Source organism: Ictalurus punctatus, chromosome 2 (assembly GCF_001660625.3).
Source record: "Ictalurus punctatus breed USDA103 chromosome 2, Coco_2.0, whole genome shotgun sequence".
Classification (NCBI taxonomy): Eukaryota; Metazoa; Chordata; class Actinopteri; order Siluriformes; family Ictaluridae; genus Ictalurus; species Ictalurus punctatus.
The window spans coordinates 28,098,416-28,119,337 of NC_030417.2; the positions used below are offsets into that span (position 1 = coordinate 28,098,416).

Consider the following 20,922-nt stretch of genomic DNA (forward strand, 5'->3'; position numbering starts at 1 on the left):
GGTTGCTTTTGTGTATCTCTGCACAGTTTTTCTCTATGTGCAATGTAAAAATTGGCACGTGCAATGTGCAATATTAAGAAGGTGGCATATGGCAAGTAGCAAATCCCCAGTAGTGCAGTACAGTAACAACAGATGTTTGCGAATTTACTGGCTAAAGTGCATTGAATCTACAACACACCCAACCTTTCCTTAAATCCTGTTTAGTACATGCACCAGCATCTCCGAAAGCTCGGGAGAAGTTATTTATACAACCTTTCATTACATTGCTTATAACTGGCTTCCTCCTTTATCACACATACACATCCTTGGCTGACTGTCTCATATACAACTCTGGAGATGGATTACATTAACCTCTTGGGCCTAGGGTATGGAATGTACAACACAACTACCATTCACTAAATTACACACATTTGTCTCTCTAAAATGTCTGAGAGGAGTTATTTATACAGTATTTACGTTGGTTATTGCCTTGCTTATCTCTCTCCTACATGCACATCAGTTAACTGACTGTCTCATGCAGATAATGTTTTTCTGATATGGATCTTCTGCATTATAATTCACTTTACTTTTAATATCCTAGGGTGCCAGTGACTTTTGTGTGGCCCCTGACAAATTCATTGTGAATCAAACAAAGGACTTCCTGCGTGAAGGCAAGTTTCCTACAACCTGGATCTAGGGATTAATACACAATATCTTATCACCATGAGGCAGTTCATTTGTGTACAGTTTTATTAAAATAAGCACGTGTGAGCAATAGAAATGAGAGTTGTTAAAAATCTCCTTTTTTTTCTTCTTCTTACTGTGCCTTACAGATGTAGCCCATTACTACCTTTACTGCAGCCAGACCCTACTCAATCCTTTTCAGCAGGTAAGCGTTGTATTCTCTCTGATTATGAACTCTCAGACAGAGCTGTTATTAGGGGCCGATGGCATAATTGGACCGGTTAATTCAGAGAAAGCTCAGTGTTAACCCCTTTATTATGGCATGATTAAAATATCAGCACGCATAATTTAATTACTTAAAGAAGATATGAAAATAAACTTGGATCAGATGGAATCCTTTAGTCTGTGGGTTTGTGGTAATTAGTTTTGTCTGGCTTCCTGTGGGATTCCTGCCAAAGGTAGGCATTAGTTTAGTTTGTTGGAACTAAACTGCTTTTGGTTGTTTATTAAGTATTAAGCTTGTTGGAAGTAAAAATGAGGCAGAAGCATGTAGTAAAATGTGGCTAAAACTGTACTCATTAACATACCCCTGACCTCAAGGGTTAAATGTTTTCGTCATTACAGGATGATGTGGCACCAGGAAAGGTTTTGCCACAGAACCTACTATACTATGTTAGCTAATGTAAGTTATAATGTAACAAACTCTTGTGTCATGGTATATTTTGAAAGGTTTGGTTACAAGTCAATAATAGATATTACAGTGCCAACCACTGGCTGCTGTAAATTACCCCTAGGTGTAAATTAGTGTGTGAATGTGTTAGTTTGTGTGCATCCTGAGTGTATTCACACCCCACGTCCAGCGTTCCCAGGATACGCCCTGGATCCATTGTGAACTCTGACCAAGATAAAGTAGTTACTGGATATGAATGAATAAATAAATGCAAACCAAATGCTATGTGTGCAAACAATAACAACCAAAACTCACATACTAAAACTTCACTTCTGTTGACATGTGACAAATTTGAGCTATTTTACTAGCAGCTAATTGCCAGATTTTTTTTTGGATGGCAAATGGCATTTGAAAATTGCATATTCATGCATATTCACAGATCCAAGCTTTTTCACCGAGGGTAAAAGTACAGAGATGTTTCAAGGTCTCTTGAGCTATTAAAAAAATATAAGCAATAAAATAGCTTTTCCAGTTAGATTATTTATATTCTCATAATGTTAATATTTACTATACATTCAGATTGTAAGCCGATGACTAATGCTACATTTTAAACACCAAACATTTTATACCACTGTGACGTATCTTCTCCTGGCAGGAAGTGGCTCAAATTGGGCGAAACACCAGCATAAATATTTTTAAGTCTTATCCCTGTGTTGTAGCCGCTGACCATCTTCCAGAGGTCCCTGACAACCATGCAGATTCAGGTCCAAGGCTTGCTACAGATTTCTCTCTCAGTCTTCCCCACTGCTGAGGTAAGAGCTCCACACCTTTACGTGTATTTATAAAACACTTTATGCGTATTATAGTATCTGCCTGTTTTTCATTTAAACATAAACGCTGTTATTTGTGCATGCATGTTTTTAGAGGGATCTGTTGGGCATTCAAGGGATTCTGAACACCACAGAAATAAGCTTGCACCAGCTCACAGCCTTGCTGGACTGCCGTAGTCTGCATAAGGTGAGAGCCTTTTTAGTGCACTGTGTCGGTCTCACAGCGTAGAATATGAACCAGCGTCTGTGTGTTTTGTGTGTGTGTTTCCATGGCAGGACTATCTGGATGCCCTGGTGGGATTGTGTTATGATGGCGTGGAGGGCCTACTCTACCTGTGCCTTTTCTCACTGCTGGCAGCCTGCGCCTTCTGCGCCATGCTGTGCACCATTCCACGAGCATTTATCCTCATAGCCAACAGGTAAACCTCGCTTGTTTTGGTAAGATAACGTATTGCTGCTAAAAGTGTTTCAGGTTTTTTTGTGGGGGAATTTATTTCATTATTTAGAAACTAGTTCTTAGCAAGATCAGTGTTTTTTTTTTTTTGTGAAAGGGTATGTACTGTACGTATGTAGGTAATGGTTTCATAATTGATGGAAATAATGGACACTAGATATTAATATCTAGGATGTCATAAGGAGTACGATCTACCGTCGCCTTTAGAACAGCTTTAATAATTCTCGAGATGCTGTCATGAATAGCTAGATGGGCAACCATTTTCAAGAAAAAGAAATCCTTCAATTATTTAAAGGATGAAAGAAGTGGATAGCTACTACACAGTTTGTGCTCCATACTTTTCCATAAAGTTTTTTTTTAAATCTGGTGACTGAGGAGGCCAAGGAAGGACTTCATCCTGTGCTCATCAAACCACTCATGAGAATAACTACACATTATCAGGAAAGAGTGATTGCACTACAGGATGCCCCTGGTCGTGTAACATTTCCTCATATTTGTTTCCTATTATACAACCATGCAAAGCAATCACTGGATGTAATGAATTCCACGAGATGGCTGCCCATATAAATATGGACTTAGCAATTGGCAGCAGTCATTGAAGGTTAAAGGCATTCTTTGGCGTCCTCCAAACATAAATCCATCCAGATGTAGGAAATATAGTGAAAGTTGATTTATCAGACCATATTTTCTTAGGTTGCTGAGGAGTCTGGGTTTTTTTTGTTTGTTGTTGTTGTTGTTTTTTGGGTTTTTTTTTTTGTTGCTCCTAACACCAAATTATGCATTCTCATGTACTGGCCTTTGATACAAAAGATTTCGGAATAGTAGCAGACCTCATGAAATAAAGTAGGAAATTAAAGTACTCTTCTTTTGAATTACTGTATTCATTGCCAGAAAAAAAAGAGACAAAATGAAAGAGTTGATATGCAAATGCTAACCTCCCCTAACCAATTACCACCAAGTTGAAACAGAAGGGGGAAAAAAAGCAGTAAAGTGATTTAAATGTATTAACTGCCAAAAAGGGTGACAAAGAATGGAGATGCTTATGTCTATAGCGCCTCAAGCCAAGCCTGCTCTCTGTGCCCACAGGGACAGGAACTATGACGACATAGACGAGGAGGACCCGTTTAACCCGCAGTCACGGCGCATGGCCCCATACAACACAAGTCGCACAAATGTGCACAGCTTCTGCAGCTACAGCAGCAGCCTTGGAAGCCAGAGCAGCCTGCAGCCACCACCGCCAGCCGCCTCCACCGCTCCCCCTCCAGAGTACATGTGAGTGAATTCTGATGCAGATTAATACATGTTTACAAGTTATGTACTTTCCCTGAACTCTTTTAGCTGATTGGTGTTGCATAATCATCTAAGTGGTTAGACCTACACCCATGCCTCACTCTCACTGTCTCTGTTCATCAATTAGGAATCAGTCAATGCTGTTTGGAGGAAATCCTCGATATGAAAATGTGCCACTGATTGGAAGAGGTTCACCACCACCTTCGGTATGTCATGGTAAAACTGTGAGTTATACAGCAGCCAAGCTTATCATTTTCTATCAACTCATTCTGTATTTGCTGAAATAATGAACGGGAATCAACGTGTTAGGGCTAGTGCAAGACTGCCCCCTGCTGGTTTTAGCGATTAGCATCGCATGCCTCCTCTTTGTCTCTGATGATTCTCTTTGCCTTTCGGTTCCCATCAGGCTATGTTACGTATTAAATAATGAAAAGAATAAAAGAACAAATATAGAAATATATATGAAGTTGCATAATAAAGCAATAAGCCACTCGAGGGTGTGCGTGAAAGTTTCAGTTACATTTCCAGTTGCTTTTCCAGACACTGAAAGCGCTTTACATGTGGGGGGTTAGGGATGGCGGGGTCTCAAGCTTTTCTTTAGATTATTAATGAGACTTAATTTGTCCATAAATTGATTTTGAGGCAGAAAACTATTATCACCCATGTTCCACCATGAGGCCATCTAGTAAGTTACTACATTTATTTACTTCTGTCATTAGCAGGAATGAAAACTGAACCGAAGCAAATGCCCCAATTACCAATATTCAATTCAGTTAAATTTAAGTCTAGCGCTTTAATAATCTACAGTGTCACAAAGCAGCTTTACAGAAATCCGGATGGAGGTTTAGATGTAAATCCAAGGACAATCCAAGGTAACAAGGAAAAAAGAAAACGTTTTAAGAACATAAGCACCTAATATTGGCAGGACACCTATAATCAGTGTTTCCAGTGCTCACTGCTGTTGGCTGTGTTTTGCCTTTCAATATTGTGCCATTCAAAAAATCTAATACTTTCAGTTCTTTTAGTTCACACTTCAAAGTACATGTGTGTCTGTGTGCAGTCTAATATTTAACCTGCCTCTATACTAGACTGTAGCACTACTTAAGTGTGATGTACATGACGCTTACATGTCCCATTCACCTAAATAAACATTTATAAAGGTTTATTCTAACAGGTGTAAAAACCTGTAGTAACTCTATAGGGGAGGAGTTCATGAGGCTTATTGACATCTACATTTGCACTTTTTGACAACTGATGTACTCAAATCAGCCCTAATATTAAAACCACCTGCTTAATATTGTGTAGGTCCCCCTTGTGCCACCAAAACAGCTCTGACCTGCTGAGGCATGGACTCCACAAGACCTCTGAAGGTGTGCTGTGGTATCCGGCACTAAGACGTTAGCAGCAGATCCTTTAAGTCCTGTATGATGCAAGGTGGCGCCTCTGTTGATCTGACTTGTTTGTCCAGCACATCCCACAGATGCTCGATCAGATTGAGATCTCTGGAATTTGGAGGCATTAGTCTCAGATGAGGGGGGCACGGTGGCTTAGTGGTTAACACGTTTGCCTCGCACCTCCAGGGGTGGGGGATTAATTCCTGTCTCCGCCCTGTGCGCGTGGAGTTTGCAAGTTTCTCAAACAATTCCTGAATCCTTTTCATGGTGTGGCAGGGCACATTATCCTTCTGAAAGAGGCCACTGCCATTAGGGAATACCGTTTCATGAAGGGGTGTACTTGGTCTGCACACGCGCCTTCGGTGCTGGACAGGGGTCAGCATGGGCACTCTGACCGGTCTGCTGCTACCCAGATCCATACGCAGCAATCTGCCATGCACTGTGTGCATTTCTGACACCTTTCCATCATAGCCATCATTAACTTTTTCAGCAATTTGTGCTGCAGTAGCTCTTATGTGGGATCGGACCAAACGGGCTAGCCTTCACTGTCTACGCACATCAGTGAGCCTTGGGCGCCCATGACCCTGTCGCCTGTTCACCGGTTGTCCTTCCTTGGATCAATTTTTGTAGGTACTAACCACTGCATATGGGAACACCCCACAAGACCTGCCATTTTGGAGATGTTCTGACCCAGTCGTCTAGCCATCACAACCTGGCCCTTGTCAAGGTCGCTCAGATCCTTACACTTGCCCATTTTTCTTTCACATCAACTTCAAGAACTGACTGTTCACTTGCTGACTAATATATTCGACCCCTTGACAGGTGCCTCTGTAACGAGATAATCAATGTTATTCACTTCACCTGTCAGTGGTTTTATTTTTAAGGCTGATCGGTGTAAATCTACATTATGAATGCCAATGTGTTTTATTGTAACCTATTATCAGGTTTGTCATGCTATCTCGATAATGATAATTGGAACACGACAGGAGAAACAATAATGCACACAGTTGTACAATATAATAGGAAATAAACATAATGTATGCATACACAAATTCAGTACAAAAATAAAAATGCACAAATACACTCATGCATGTATACCCTGTGTGAAATTGTGCAGATTTAAGGTGGTGTGTATCAGCATGATATGAGTACAGGGACAAGGAATCAAAGTCCCATAAAGTGCAGTGTGTGCACGAGTTACAAGTGCTAAATGTCTTATTATTCATCGATGCAAAATAAAAAAAAGTGTCCGTATTAGATGTGTTATTGTTATTTTATGTTAAATTCATTCGAATTTTAAAAAAACCATTCACGTTTAATTACTATTTTCCCCCTTTGTTTTATTCATTTCTGGATTTATATCTACAGACATGTAGATACAGTAAGTGGGATTCTTAAGAAATACACTGTCTTTGTTATTTGCCTTTGTCTTCATCTTCTCTATACCGCTTTCGTCCTAGGTGATAATATCTGGTCCAACAGTGCAGTTGTTCTTCACTCATCATCACTATGTTTCTCAGCACAGTCAAGCAGTTTGTTTCTTATGGATTAAATTAGTCATATTAAGTCTCATCCCCTCAGTAGTGTGAGCTCTGACGTACTGCTGTGTTCTTGTTGTTCATTGTCACCCATCCTAACTGCCACGGGAGGTGAGAATCACCAGGATACCTCCTTGGGCAAGTGCATGCAAGACCTTCCAAAGCCACGACCTTCCAACAAAGTCACATAGTGTCTGTATGATGAAGTATTTCATACACACTAACGGTCAAAAGTTTGCAGACACTTGAGTGAAATGTTGCTCATGATCTTAAAAATCTTTTGATCAGAAGGTGTATGATTAAATGTTTGAAATCATTGTTGTAGACAAAAATATCATTGTACCAACATATTTATTCCTTTCATTAGAAAACTAACATTTTATTTACAAAAAAAATAAAAAATTAATGGATGACGGAGCGAAATATTCGAAAAAAGCAGTCAATGACTGTCCAGCATAGGTGGACAGTCTCAGGGAGATTCCTCAAGAAATCGGTTGAGAAAATGCCAAGAATACATTTCTGGAAATTCTAGTCAAAAAGGGGCACACAGCTAATTATGGCAACTGGTTGCACTGGAACTCATTTAGGGGCTTGACAGCAACGGAGGTGAATATTTCTGCAATCCTATTTCAATATTATGGACTGCTTGTATAGATCCATCATTATAATGTGAGTATAAAACGTAAACAAGCCACTGTACGCACTGCTAATTCCCTCGTGCATGTATGGGACTTTTAAAGGGCTCCCGGTGTCCGCTGGCTTCCTGCTTCATGACCATGACGCTCTTTCACTTAGCGTCAACGGCTTTGTCAATACACATACATTTAGGAGTTTGTAGGTCTTCGGAGCGCAGCATCATTTCCTATAATATGATTGGGAACTCTTCGAGGTATGCTGTATCACAGGCTGCCTTTTAAAGAGTGTTTCCTTTCAAACCCTCCACCCTTCAGGAAGAGGGTTTTAAGTGCCCTTTTAAACAAATACAGTATATGTAACAAAATATGCAGAACATATTGGTATGTATGGTCTGTGTGCCTAGATAGTATACTGTCGATAGTATGTCGGTAATGTGCAGATCCTAACTGTAAACATGGGAATATGTGCATTCACGGTGTAAAAATAAAAAGTAGCTGTATGCAGTTGCAGTGTCTGAGCAGTCCACTATAGACAGGTTGAAGCAGATAAAGCAGCAGTACAAAGTAGCATTAAAAAAAAATTATATTTAAATTAAAGGTAATAAATTAGTATGTGTAATAAATATGTACAATATTTCAATATATTGCACAAAGACAACACTTAGCCCTTAGCAGCTATGAAGTGGTAATAGTGTTCATAGAAATATTGCAGCATGCCCAAAAGTGACAGAAACATGTGTCCATGAGTGTCCTTGGGCTGTCAATGGGGTGACCAGTGTGTGGGAGGTAGTGGAGGCATGAATGACAGAGAGGAAGAAGAAGTAATGACTGGATTACAGTTTGTTCAGGATCCTGATGGCCTGCAGGTAGAAACTGTTCTTCAGCCTGCTGGTTCTGGATTGAATGCTGCAGTACCATCTGCCTGATGGCAGTGTGGTAAACAGTGTGTGCTGGGTGATTGTGGTCTGTGGTGATTTTGCGATCATTCCTCAGACATATTGTGTGGACGATGTCCTGTAAGTCTGGGTGTTTGTTGGCAGTAATGTTGCAATAGTTGTAAACTGCATAACTATTACATTTGTATCTGCGTAACAGTTTGTTACAGCAGTCGGAGTTACAGGTGCATTGTCCTCCAAAGTAGTCGATAGCCTCGCTTCACAGCTGCGGTGAATGTATTTTCATTTTTCGGAGTATTTTCAGAACTCTAGGTCTACTACATTGAGTACTGTTCTGTCGCTCAGTATACTTGATGAGGGTTCCTTCTCATTGCCATCATGGGTCTATAACAATAGTATTCATATCAAACACTACACCATGTGATCACTTTGTGACTTTGTTGGAAGGTATTGGTATACGGACACGCATGCACAAGATGGTATCTGGTTCATTGTGACCTCCCTTTGAACCACAGTTGCATACGTAACTGGAGATTTTATTGTTTTTGTTTATTTTGTCTCAGACTCAGAATGCTCCTCAATCCCACATCTTCACCTCTGATTGAATTGCTTCTGAAAGTGTTTCTACCTGCCGTTGTTTTTATTCTAAATATCGCAATGATCTGATAGCACACAAAATACAGTGCTTCTTGTCCAATGCCCATTCACCATGATTAATTAAAAATATTTTTATGACATATGATGGCAGATAAATGGCAGCTCATGGAGGTTCTGGTTCAATGCTTTTCCCTTTCTTTCTTCTTTTTAGTATTCACCCAGCATGAGGACCACTTACCTGTCTATGACTGATGCCCAGACACGACATTTTGGAAATGACTACCATGTATAAAGTGTGAGTGTCCGAAACCCCGAAGAAGCCGAGAATACCCTGGAATACTCATAGATTATATTTAAATCAGAGTTGTTTTTTTTTTATCTCTCGTGGATACATTTTCTTCCCTGTTCTCCTTATTGAGGAATTCAAGACCTGCAGTTCATGCTGTGTTGATTGATTCCTGAAAGACTCAAGAGACCAGAAACCTCTCTAAAGAGCAGGCCATCCAGGTTAATAGCGTACATCATGTACCCTGTAAATACAACTTTTTGGTCAGTACACGAAAATATACAAACTGTGAAGTTGAAAAAAAATAAAAGGTTGGATTTGCTACACACATGCTATCGGTTCCATAACAAGCCTTTCAGTTGTCTGTGTGTAATAAATTCACACGGGAACAAAACCGAAACGATCGCCTGAACAGGATTCCACAATAAAACACATTGGTTGTTCTGCATTGTAAAGAATAAATGGTGCTTCTACCTGCAGAGTTTCTGTACATAATTATGACATCTCAATGAAATGAAGTGTTACCTCATCGCTGCTTGAAAAAAAAACCAACCCGCATCTTACATTTTCAAGCATCGAGAGCTGTATCACATGTCAGGACTGTAGTTTAACCATGTGTTGAAAGATTTGATTCATTTTTAGGCTCAGATTTGAGAGAACCTCTGTGTTGAAATAGCTTTCTGTTACTCAATGCAAGGTCAAGGCTGAAGCAGTAAATACTTTCGTATATGTAAGCTGATGTACTGTGTGAATATGGCTGAGCTGCGTTAAGCTGTTGCTTTTTAAGTGCCAGATAGGCATAAGACGTTTTAGGCATCACTCACTGAATGACTTGCTGAACGAGATTGAAATTGTACTTATACTGTTAAAGATATATAACCTGAATTCTAACTTTGCTCCTTTATGATGTCTTTATTCTTAGAAGTGTGTTTTTTTTTCTATTGTTTTGGACCAGTTGGGAAAATGTAAAACTTGATTAAATGAATAATTTGTTCATTTTATTGTGGCTGTGTTTATTTACAGATAGATCCCAGTCAGATCATAACAGTTTCCACTGAATTTGGACACAAGGAGAAGAGTGGTTTGAGATCAACCGAATTGAAGCAAGTTATTGTTAATATCCTTGGATTTATAATCGTTTATGTCCTTGGATGACTTAAGTAGCTCATCAATGATCTCATAAATACTTACTCCACCTTTTGATTAACATAATAACAGTAATAATAATAATAATAATAATAATAGTTGCCTTGCATTTGTTATAAAATTGTAAAAGAAGAAATCTGTTGCACATTTGTAAATCCAGTAATAATTCCTGTGTCAAAATATATTAATGTAATAAATCAGCCTGTTAAGATTATATTTACACTCATATTTTGTTTTCACAAGTTTAAATAACTGATTTAGATTCCAGCCAATAATATGGTACAATCACTGTGAGCTGCCAATTTCCATTCTTACTCATTTAGCCCGATTTATTTATTTATTTTCTCATTTTGTTACTGTGGTGGAAATCTCAACTCCTCCTTATTAAAGTTATTATATTTAATATAGAGTTATTACAGTTGTTTGACTGGAATTGAATTGCTTTAAGCGAAAATATATTGATTAAAAAACAAATAGACCTATACATAATGTCAACTTAGATCTATCTAATGTGTGCTGCTGGCGGAAATTTCAGAATGATCTATGGCTCTAATAAATAGCCAGCATATTGTATGTACACATTTAAACAACATCATTTCATTTCATTTGTTCAAATTTTTATAAAACAATGTGGATACCTGACCATTATACCTATATGTGGTTCTTCCCCCAAACTGTTGCCATGAAATTGGAAGCACATAATTGTATGATGTAATTGTAAGCTGTAGCATTACAATTTCTCTCCACTATAACTAAAAGCTGTTCCAGCATGCATAAAGAGAGGTTTTGCCAAGGTTGGAGTGGAAGAACTTGAGTGGCCTGTACAGAGCCCTGACCTCAACCCCACTGAACACCTTTGAGATGAATTTGAACACGGACTGCACCTCAGGCCTCCTCATCCAACATTAGTGCACAACTTCACTAATGCTCTTGTGGCTGAATGAGCAGATCCTCATGGCCTCGCTCCAAAATCTAGTAGAAAGCCTTCCCAGAAGAGTGGAGGTTATTATAACAGCAAAGGGGACTAAATCTGGAATGGGATGTTCATTAAGCACATATGAATGTGCTGATTAGGTGTCCACAAACATAGTGTAGTTTGAGATTCCCTGCACTACAGTACATACCTCATTATAACAAACAGCAGAGGGACCCTTATGTCACAAAATGTTTTACCATTCTTACTACAGTTGGCACTGAACAACATATTGATCAGCTTCACTGGGTGCATTGTGAGCATGGCTGCACTGTATGTAGTTCACCACATTGGAATTTTCCATCCATCCATCCATCTTCTACCACTTATCCTTTTCAGGGTCATGGGGGAACCTGGAGCCTATCCCAGGGAGCATTAGGCATGAGGCGGGGTACACCCTGGACAGGGTGCCAATCCATCGCAGGGCACACTCACACACCCATTCATACACTACGGACACTTTGGACACGCCAATCAGCCTACCATGCATGTCTTTGGACTGGGGGAGGAAACCGGAGTACCCAGAGGAAACCCCCGCAGCACGGGGAGAACATGCAAACTCCACACACACAGGGCCACGGTGGGAATCAAACCCCCGACCCTGGAGGTGTGAGGCGAACGTGCTAACCACCAAGCCACCGTGTGCCCCATGCATTGGAATTTTATGAATACAAAACACTAACACATTTTCAGTGAACCACCACAGAATCATGTACTGTTCTTGAAACAGGTAATTTGGCTCCCAATGTTTACTGAAAAGAGTCAACTCATCACTTACCTTTTGGAAATTCACATTTTGGCTTTTGACTGGGACATTCTTTTTTTTTTTTTTTTAAAGTCCCCACAAAATCAAAATGGAAGTTTTGTGGCTTTTAGCATGAATATGCTCGCCTTAGCGTGCTCCAAAAACAACAAAATTCGCGTTTAGAAGATATATGCATTTAAAATGTACAGTCTCTCTCTACCACCAATATTGATCAACCATTTTGATTACATCATTCTGCACTTCAGATTCTTGTCAGATTTTCTGTCCAATCAAATGCTCGAAAGTGTCCCACCTCTCAACGTTATAAAAACACCATGGTACTAAGCAGTGTCAAGTACAGCTTATCCTGGACTGTAATGTAAGGTAAAGGTTTTTTTTTTTTTTTTTTTAAAGAGGGAGTAGTCACTCGATATGTCCCACCCTGACTTTCTGTTTCAGTGGAAATTACGTCAACACACCGAATAACACAGGGATTTTAAAGCAATTCCCCATTTCGTGTTTTATATTGAAAACATTCTGTAAACTTATATTATTTTTTTTAATACTGGCTATATATATATATGTGTGTGTGTGTGTGTGTGTGTGTGTGTGTGTGTGTGTGAATAGCTATATAATTATATACAGTATACATTTACAGTATAAAAAGTATATTATAAGAAGCTATTCAAGTTACTACCGGTCTCAATAATAACACAAATTTGTAAAAATAAATAAATAAATAAACCTGAACAAAAAGTAATTGACTAGAGAATCTTAGGAGGCTTTTATTATTTAGACAAGACTTTAGCCTTTCCGCCTGACAGGAAACCGGAAGTAACGTTTATCGTAGTGTATTTCGTTTTCTCTCGATGGACGCTGGTGTTAGAACGATACCTCTGATCTGAGATCAGGTTTAATATGCAGTTTGAATGTTTACCTGGGTGGGGAAACTGATCCTGTATCAGAATTTAAAGGGAACCTGCAGCTACGGTTGCTAGCCAGCGTCACTTCCTGTTTGTTGTTGGTTAGCAGGTGAACGTTAGAGTAGTGGAGTGATTCAGGCGATGTGTGCATCGTACAGCAGTTTACTGGAATGCATTTCGGAGAGAGAAAATAATTGATTTATTTCAGAAAAGAGCCGGGTGTAGTAGAAGTGGCGGGGATGTGGGAAAAACGCAATGGGAAACGTTTTCGCCAGAAAAGGATGCCCAAGTCGAGTAACAGAGCAGGACCGGGCTATTCTGGTACTGTTCATTCATATTTATCCTCGCGGTTAAAGAAACGTAGCATTTAATCTGTGTGTGTGTGTGTGTGTGTGTGTGTGTGTGTGTGTGTGTGTGTGTGTGTGTGTGTCGGTGGGTCGGTGGGTGGGTGGGATGGGATGGGATGGGGTTGTGTTGGATGGGGGGGTGTATGGGGGAGGGGGAGTGTAGGTTGGGGTGTATGGGTGGATGTATGGGTGGATGTATGGGTGGTGTTCAACAGTTATGGTCAGTATGTTGGGTAACGCTAATTAAATACCACTAAAGGGATTACTCTTCATGGATAAACAACTGCATGCACTGGGATTAGTCAGGTGTCCTATTTATCTGGCCCTGGGATTTAAAGGCACTGGCAGCTATGGATAGTTAACTAAGGAATGAGGAAATAACAGGGTGTGCTGTTATAGGAAAATAATCAATGACACGGTGGTGTGACGCAGTCAGGGAGTATAGACTGGTTTCCAACAACAGCATGTTTTATTCCTCTTATACCACATCACTTAGTCAGTGCTTAATCAGTTAATGGTTAATCAGTTTATAGTTAGTTGTAATTAATAAAACAAATAAATTAATTAAACAATCGCAACAGTTTGTATATGCATATTTTAGTATACAAGTAAAACAATCAAGGAATTCGAATTAGGAAATCGGACAGGCGACGAAGAGAAGACGAAAGGGAAAGACCTTTGAAACGAAACAAAATCTATCTCCATATCTATCTATCTATATATCTATCTATATATATATATATATATATATATATATATATATATATATATATATATATAAAATATACTACACCTGGATGGTGCAACGGGTAGCCCGATCTTTCAACTGGGTGTACGTCCAGCTGGTCAACATTGATTTATAAAGCACATTTAAACACAACATAAGTGGATTCAAATTGCTGTACAGTAGAAAGAGGTAAACCAATTAAAACAATAACATCAACATCTACATATTTTTCTAAGGAAATTTTCAAGGAATAAAACTATGATTTAAGAGAAGATTTAAAAGAAAAGAAAAAAAAAGCTAATGATGACGCAGACCTGACATGAAAGGGGGACTGTTCCAAAGTTTTGGTCCGGCTGCAGAAAAAGCCCGATCACCCTTGGATTTATGTTGACATCAGGAGACAGACAAAAGTAACCGATTTGGAAGATCTGAGCGATCTGAATGGAGAGTAAGGGTGGAGAAGGTCACTGATGTATTTTGGTGCAAGACCAGACAATTATTTATGCACAAACAAGAAGGATTTTAAAATCAGTCCTAAATTTAACGTGGAAGTCAGTGAAGAGATGCTAAGAAGGGGTAAATATGATCCCTTCTTTCTAGACCCTGTTGAAAACGATCCCCTTAAATTGAGTTAGTTCCTGTTATCATAAACACTTGGTTGGTTCCACACCAGACTGACTCACTCACTCACTCACTCACTCACACACACACACACACACTCTCTCTCTCTCTCTCTCTCTCTCTCTCTCTCTCTCTCTCTCTCTCTCTCTCTCTCTCACTCTCTCTCACTCTCTCTCTCACTTAGTCAGACAATAAAGCCGGGTTCACACTGTAAGATTCTGGCCACGATGTGGTAGTCTGGGACAAATTTTGAGAATCCTAAAAGATTCCTATAATCCTAGGCCAAAATCTATAGTCTTTGATCGTTAATTTGACGTGTTCCCCGACTGCCGATTAACGGCCGTCACGATCAAATTTCTCCTCCGATTAAATTCTGGCAGTGTAGGAAGATTTGAGGCACAGTTCTGTAGTGTGGCTTCTCCTACTCCGTACCAGTCTTCTTGCATGCATCTGTTTTTCGTGTCTTGACTGTCATACAGTCTGACATTAATGACAACTGAGATCCTACAGTGTGACATGGCTTACAGAGGGGAACATGTTCATAGGGTCTGACAGGCAACAGACGCAAAGGAGTATTAAATATCACACAGTGTGCACCCGGCTTAAGACAAAATAATTGACCCTAAAGTGACCGATTTAGTCGGACTGTTACAAAGTGCAGAAACTGGAGTCCCCTTCCATAAATACTAAATATACGTCCCCTCACAGTCAATGTCGCTAGATCAATGACATGATAAAATTATTATTATTGTTTCATTTGGAGTGTCCTCCTGACAAGACCCTGTAGAAGTTGTCACTACAGAAACAATAATATTAAGAGCAAGAGCACTGATATAATCCTGAGGAACTACCGTCAGAGCCGCTAAGAAAATTCATCAACACTTTCTGAATTTTCAATCAGTATAATGCGATTAGCAGCATGAAGTCATTGTATGAAGTCTGTATTCTAATTGCACACTAGCCGGCTAATTCAGTCAGACCGGTATAGTCTTTTAGGAAACTGCAGTGATTTGCGTCTACGTTCCATACAGGTTTTTCGGATGGGTTCGTTCCAGTTTCTCAGCTTAAACACAATTTACACTTCTTTATCTTCCGTCCATTATTTTCAGCAACTAAAACAGCAGCGAGATAAACTGAAGCAGTACCAGAGAAAACTGACCGTTCAGCTGGAGAAAGAGAGGCTTCTAGCCAAGCAGCTGCTGAGGGATGGGAAGAGAGAGTACGTTTAACGGCGTTTCATTTATCTTCTCTCATACAATGTGTTAAATTGTGTCGTTCAAAGAGGAGGATACTAAACCACAACAAAAAAAGGTTTTAAAGGCTTAATTCTGTCAATTATATTTTAGAAGAAGAAATAATTACATATATTTCTTCTTCGAAAATATAATAGACAGAATTAAGCCTTTAAAACCTTTTTTGAGAATGTAAATGACTGGAATTGTTTCAAGTGTATTGGTCCGATTTTGGAACATTTAGATAAAACTACATTAGAACAACTTTGCTAAGACGATCTCCGAGGTCTGCTCATTTCTAATATCGTTGTTATTAAAGTGTAAAAGAGTTCAGTATCTGTTTCCATTATAAATCGGTTTTGAGTGAATGTTCATGGCACGTATGGTACGCTGGCGTTTACGAGTGATTCCTGTGGCCTTGTGGTTTCAGAAGAGCTCTTCTGCTGCTCAAAAAAAAGCGGTACCAGGATCAACTCCTGGACAAGACTGAGACCCAGATAAGCAACCTAGAGCACATGGTGAGAGTCGTCTCCTGCTCTACTGAGACTGCACTAATGATCCAAATGAGGGACACTCTGAAGAGCACATCACTCTGTGGACATGTCCTACTTTTTTTTTTTTTTCTTTTTTTTTTTTAAGTAGCAGAACACAGTATGTCAAAAGCTACAAATGTGCATACATGTTCTCTTTGCAGGTCCAGGACCTCGAATTTGCTCAGATTGAAGTAAAGGTCTTGGAAGGTCTGAAAGTCGGCAATGACTGCTTGAAGAAAATGCATGAGGTGAGGAGCTCAGATGAAATGTAGTTTTCGTGCGCTTCAGCATTAGGAATGATGTACAAAGAAAAAGAAAACCTGTGTACTCAAGAATGAGCTGTGTCTGGCAAAGCCTCTGTAGCATCCATTGTTTACAGATTAAGTTATTGTAGATGCAATTAGATTCTGTGTAATTTGTATAGCGCTTTTAACAATGGGCATTATCACAAAGCAGCTTTACAGAAATATATACATTCAGGATATACATTTAAACTGTATCCATTTATCTCTAATGAGCAAGGTAGCAAGGGAAACGCTCCCTGAGATGATATGAACCTTGAGGGGAACCAGACTCAAAAGGAAACCCATCCCATAAATTATTCCCTTCTATAACCGCGTACAACATGGTCAAAAGGTGCAGTTGTGTACCCAGGAAATTCATAACAAGGGGACGAGTACAGAACTGTTCATGGCAGTTGTAGAACTAAAGCTATCATAGCGAAACCGTTCATATCAGTTGCAGTCCAACGCCATCTTCATGGTTTTTAAGTGCTACCATCCTCAGTAATCTCATTGATCTTTAGGCAGTGGGGATGTGGGGCCATCTTCAGCAACAGTGGATGATTTCCAAGTGATGAGAACTCAGCCAGAAGCAGGGCATCAGGATGGATCAGGCAGATAGAGAAAGAGAGATAGATAGATAGAGAACACAGTTTAAAAATGAATGAATAAATAAAAACTCTTGATTAAAAATGGCTAACTCTAGCTAAAATTGTGTTATTTTGTTTTTTGGAAGTCATGGTGCTTTATTTTTCCTGAGGAAAGATCTTGCATTTAAAGGATATCTCGTCTCCACAGGCTCTGTCCATTGAAGAAGTGGAGAGAATAATGCTGGAGACACAGGATTCAGTAGAATATCAGAAGGTTTGTCCTGTTTATCACTTACAGTACAGGTGGTTACTGCTGCCCCGGTGCGGTGACTGATCTCTTTTCTGAGTCACGTCCAGTGAATAAAAAGGTTTTGTTACAGGTTGACATGAGCCGGTGGTGACGCAGAGGTTATGTAGGGAATAAAACATCACAGCGTGTGCTGTTCTAGGTAAATAATCAACGCCAAAGTAGTGTGATGCAGTAACCGCCTGGAGGTTGATTTATTTTTTCCTCTCTCAGTAGCAGCACAACTCGCACCGTTTTATTCCTCTTATACCACAGCGGTTTTGCCACCAAATAGAATTTTTATGAATAGAAAATGAAACTTTTTTTTATCCATTTATAGTTGTTATAATTTCATGTTGTGAAACGGCTACAAAACATTCTAATATACTGCTTACATTATAGCAGCTTTAATCAGCAGTTCCCTCATCAGCCAAACCCCCCGCTTGAAATGAATAAAACGGATAAATACAGTGTCTTCTGTTATCGAGAATTCACAAAGCCCTCAAACCTGAAGAGATGGTGGAAAACCTAACGTTACACAGCTTTATCTCTGACTGTTACAAAGCGCCGACACTGGAGACTCCTTCCGAAAATGCTAAATAAACATGTCACAGAAAGCTTCACCATACCAACAGTTACACCCAGGTTCAATCTGTTTATATGAGCGGCCCTGTGTAAGTGTTAGTACAGAAATGATAACATGTTAGAATGATGTTAGAATGATGTTAGAATTAATATAAGCCTTGTAGCTGGAACTACTGTCAGAGCTGCTCCATACATAGAGACATGTACGTACGTACATACATACGTTTGCCAGCACCGTCGGTGACATTCACTTCTCGGTCGGTCTTACAGCTCATGGGAATCAAAAATCCAGTATCTCAAAATATTAGAATAAAGAATTTATAATACAGAAATATCGACCTTCTGAAAAGTATGTTCATTTATGCAGTCAATACTCGGTCAGGGCTCCTTTTGCACAAATTACTGCATCAATGCTGCGTGGCATGGAGGCACTCAGCCTGTGGCACTGCTGTATAGGGTTTAAACTAGTGACCACAAGGTTGTAGGTACAAATGCTAGAACTTTCAGAAAGCCCTTGGATACGTGTGTTGTATTTGGTCTTACTTGTAAATTGCTTTAAATAAAACAGTCTCTGAATGGACAAACATAAACTTGGACACACTGATCCTATACTGGGTATTAGTATCAGGGATCCTGTTGGTGTGAAATAGCTCCAGAATCAGATTACATTTAACATGTATGCAAAAGTGTGCAACTGACGATACAGATGACGTGAACCACGTGAACATAGGATGTCTTTATTGATGATTGATCTGATTATTACTATACATAATACGTATAGACATTTACAGACATTAGAAATTGTCTCGCTATTTGGTTAATAACAGGATAATATTATCAGATCAGTATTATGCATCTCTGAATGTATTTTATCCCCCCCCCAGCAAATCAGTGAGATGCTGGCTGGCTCTCTGAGCCAGGAGGATGAGGATGCTGTGCTGGCTGAGCTGGAGGCCATCATTCAGGTACACTCATCTCTGTCAGAGCAGGTGCCTGCTTATTTTAGGCTGATTTGTTTTGGGGTTTTTTTCTCTTCCTTTTATTGCCTGAAACGATCTGATTTCTTCTGTTTCAAAGGATGAAGATTTTCAACTTCCTGAAGTGCCCACTGAGCCCTTGCCTGCAGCGCCCGAGCTAAAGAAGGGTGTGAACGTCTTAAAGCGCAAATGCAGCATTACTTCAAACTGCCAGTATGTGGCTCCCTCTCCCTCTCTCTAACTTTCTGCTCTTGTCTTGTTTCTAGAGAGAAAACCAGCGGAAGTGAAGCAGGATGGAGAGGTTCTGTCGGCGTAGTAGCCGACGGTCTCGCGATACGGATCGCTCACACGTTAATCAGTCTTATTACGAAGACGCAAGCACACCGTGAACACACTGTTCTTTCCTGTCAGCTCTTCCAATGATTTTTCTTAAACCTGACTCAACATATGCATTGCATGTACTGGCTTTATTTATTGTGATGAGGGTAATAATGTCTGCTTTGAACAGAAGCACTAAGCTTGAACGAATCACTGCCATTATGAAGATGGTGGACATTTATACAATTGTCTTCATGTGTGGTTGATATTAGAAGATTCAACGAATAGAAACTCATTACACAATCATGAGATTTTTTTTTTTTTTTTACAAAATGAGAACATTCAACGATCTTGTCCATGAGACTGACTTGGAAGTAAATGATTGCAGTTCAATTTCTTACTGTATATTACCTTGTACTATGACCTTTTTGTGTAAGTAAAATCCATGTCAGTATTGATGAAATGTGCATTTGTGAATCCATACAAATCAGGGGTGTCCAATCTGATCTGGAAAGGGCCGGTGTTGGTGCAGGTTTTCATTCCAATCAAGCAGGAGCCATATATATATATATATAAAATATATACATACATATGTGTGTGTGTATATATGTGTGTATATATATATATACACACACACACACACATATGTATATATACATACATATGTATGTATGTGTATATATATATATATAATATATATATATATATATATATATATATATATATATATATATATATATATATATATATATATATATAATATTCCTTTGCTTATTCGTGGCTACAGTAAGTAACTATTCAATCATCAGTTTCTGACACGATTTTTTTTCCACCCACAAGCCTTGTTGTCCTTGACCAGTAAGCTGCTTTAATTATTATTCTTTGCCGAGACCACTGGAGCCGGCGTTCCTATCAAATGTTCATATTTGTTGTTGCGATAAGAAATGACGAGCCTGCTTTCAAGACATAAACACAGTGCACTGCAATAACATGGGGGAAAAAACAACATTTCAAGTTTATTAAAGGTATGTTAAAGCAGATTTGGGAATCTGAAACAGATGGTACTCAATCATCCAGCTAGCAAATAATCCTTTGAAGCTGTAGGAGGCAAAACAAGTTCATATTCAAATTTCAAGATGTTTATTGCATAACTTTTATTCTTTGGGGATATAAAAAAAAATATTGAGCGTGTAGATGAGTTCTTTCAGTTTCCTCAATTCATTGCTACCATAGCAACAACTCGCAGTATTAAATGTGATGACATTGATGTTACGTTCTAAGCTGCTAAAGTGTCTCATGGCGAAATGAAAAGTCCTCGATTCTAATGTCTGAGAGGCGCTTAACAAAACAATCGGCCGATTTTTGTTTCTCCCGTGTGAAGCACA

General features: G+C 39.2%; 2 protein-coding genes across 6 annotated transcripts in view; both read left to right on the top strand.

Annotated features, from left to right (window-relative positions):
* ttyh2l (tweety homolog 2, like) overlaps window positions 1-10,859 on the top strand; it is a 49,798-nt gene extending 38,939 nt beyond the window's left edge. The window contains exons 7-15 of one of the 5 annotated variants that reach the window (XR_008393311.1): window positions 581-650; window positions 813-868; window positions 2,053-2,145; window positions 2,258-2,350; window positions 2,440-2,582; window positions 3,704-3,889; window positions 4,035-4,113; window positions 9,179-9,474; window positions 10,277-10,361. Coding sequence is in view for 4 of the 5 variants with exons in the window: in XM_047149710.2 (XP_047005666.1) it covers window positions 581-650; window positions 813-868; window positions 2,053-2,145; window positions 2,258-2,350; window positions 2,440-2,582; window positions 3,704-3,889; window positions 4,035-4,113; window positions 10,277-10,408 (852 nt within the window). In the remaining variant the exon portion in view is untranslated. Of the gene's footprint in view, window positions 1-580; window positions 651-812; window positions 869-2,052; window positions 2,146-2,257; window positions 2,351-2,439; window positions 2,583-3,703; window positions 3,890-4,034; window positions 4,114-5,212; window positions 9,159-9,178; window positions 10,250-10,276 lie in introns of those variants that run through there. The other 4 variants (XM_047149710.2, XM_053674923.1, XM_017490065.3 and 1 more) reach the window with 4 other exon arrangements.
* A 2,111-nt stretch (window positions 10,860-12,970) lies between these two features.
* chmp6a (charged multivesicular body protein 6a) lies at window positions 12,971-19,907 on the top strand. Its single transcript, XM_017490087.3, has 8 exons — window positions 12,971-13,361; window positions 15,845-15,954; window positions 16,398-16,485; window positions 16,662-16,748; window positions 17,580-17,645; window positions 19,127-19,207; window positions 19,320-19,386; window positions 19,486-19,907. The coding sequence occupies exons 1-8, from the start codon at window positions 13,296-13,298 to the stop codon at window positions 19,533-19,535; spliced, it is 615 nt and encodes a 204-aa protein (XP_017345576.1). The 5' UTR covers window positions 12,971-13,295; the 3' UTR covers window positions 19,536-19,907.
* The last annotated feature ends 1,015 nt before the right edge of the window (window positions 19,908-20,922 follow it).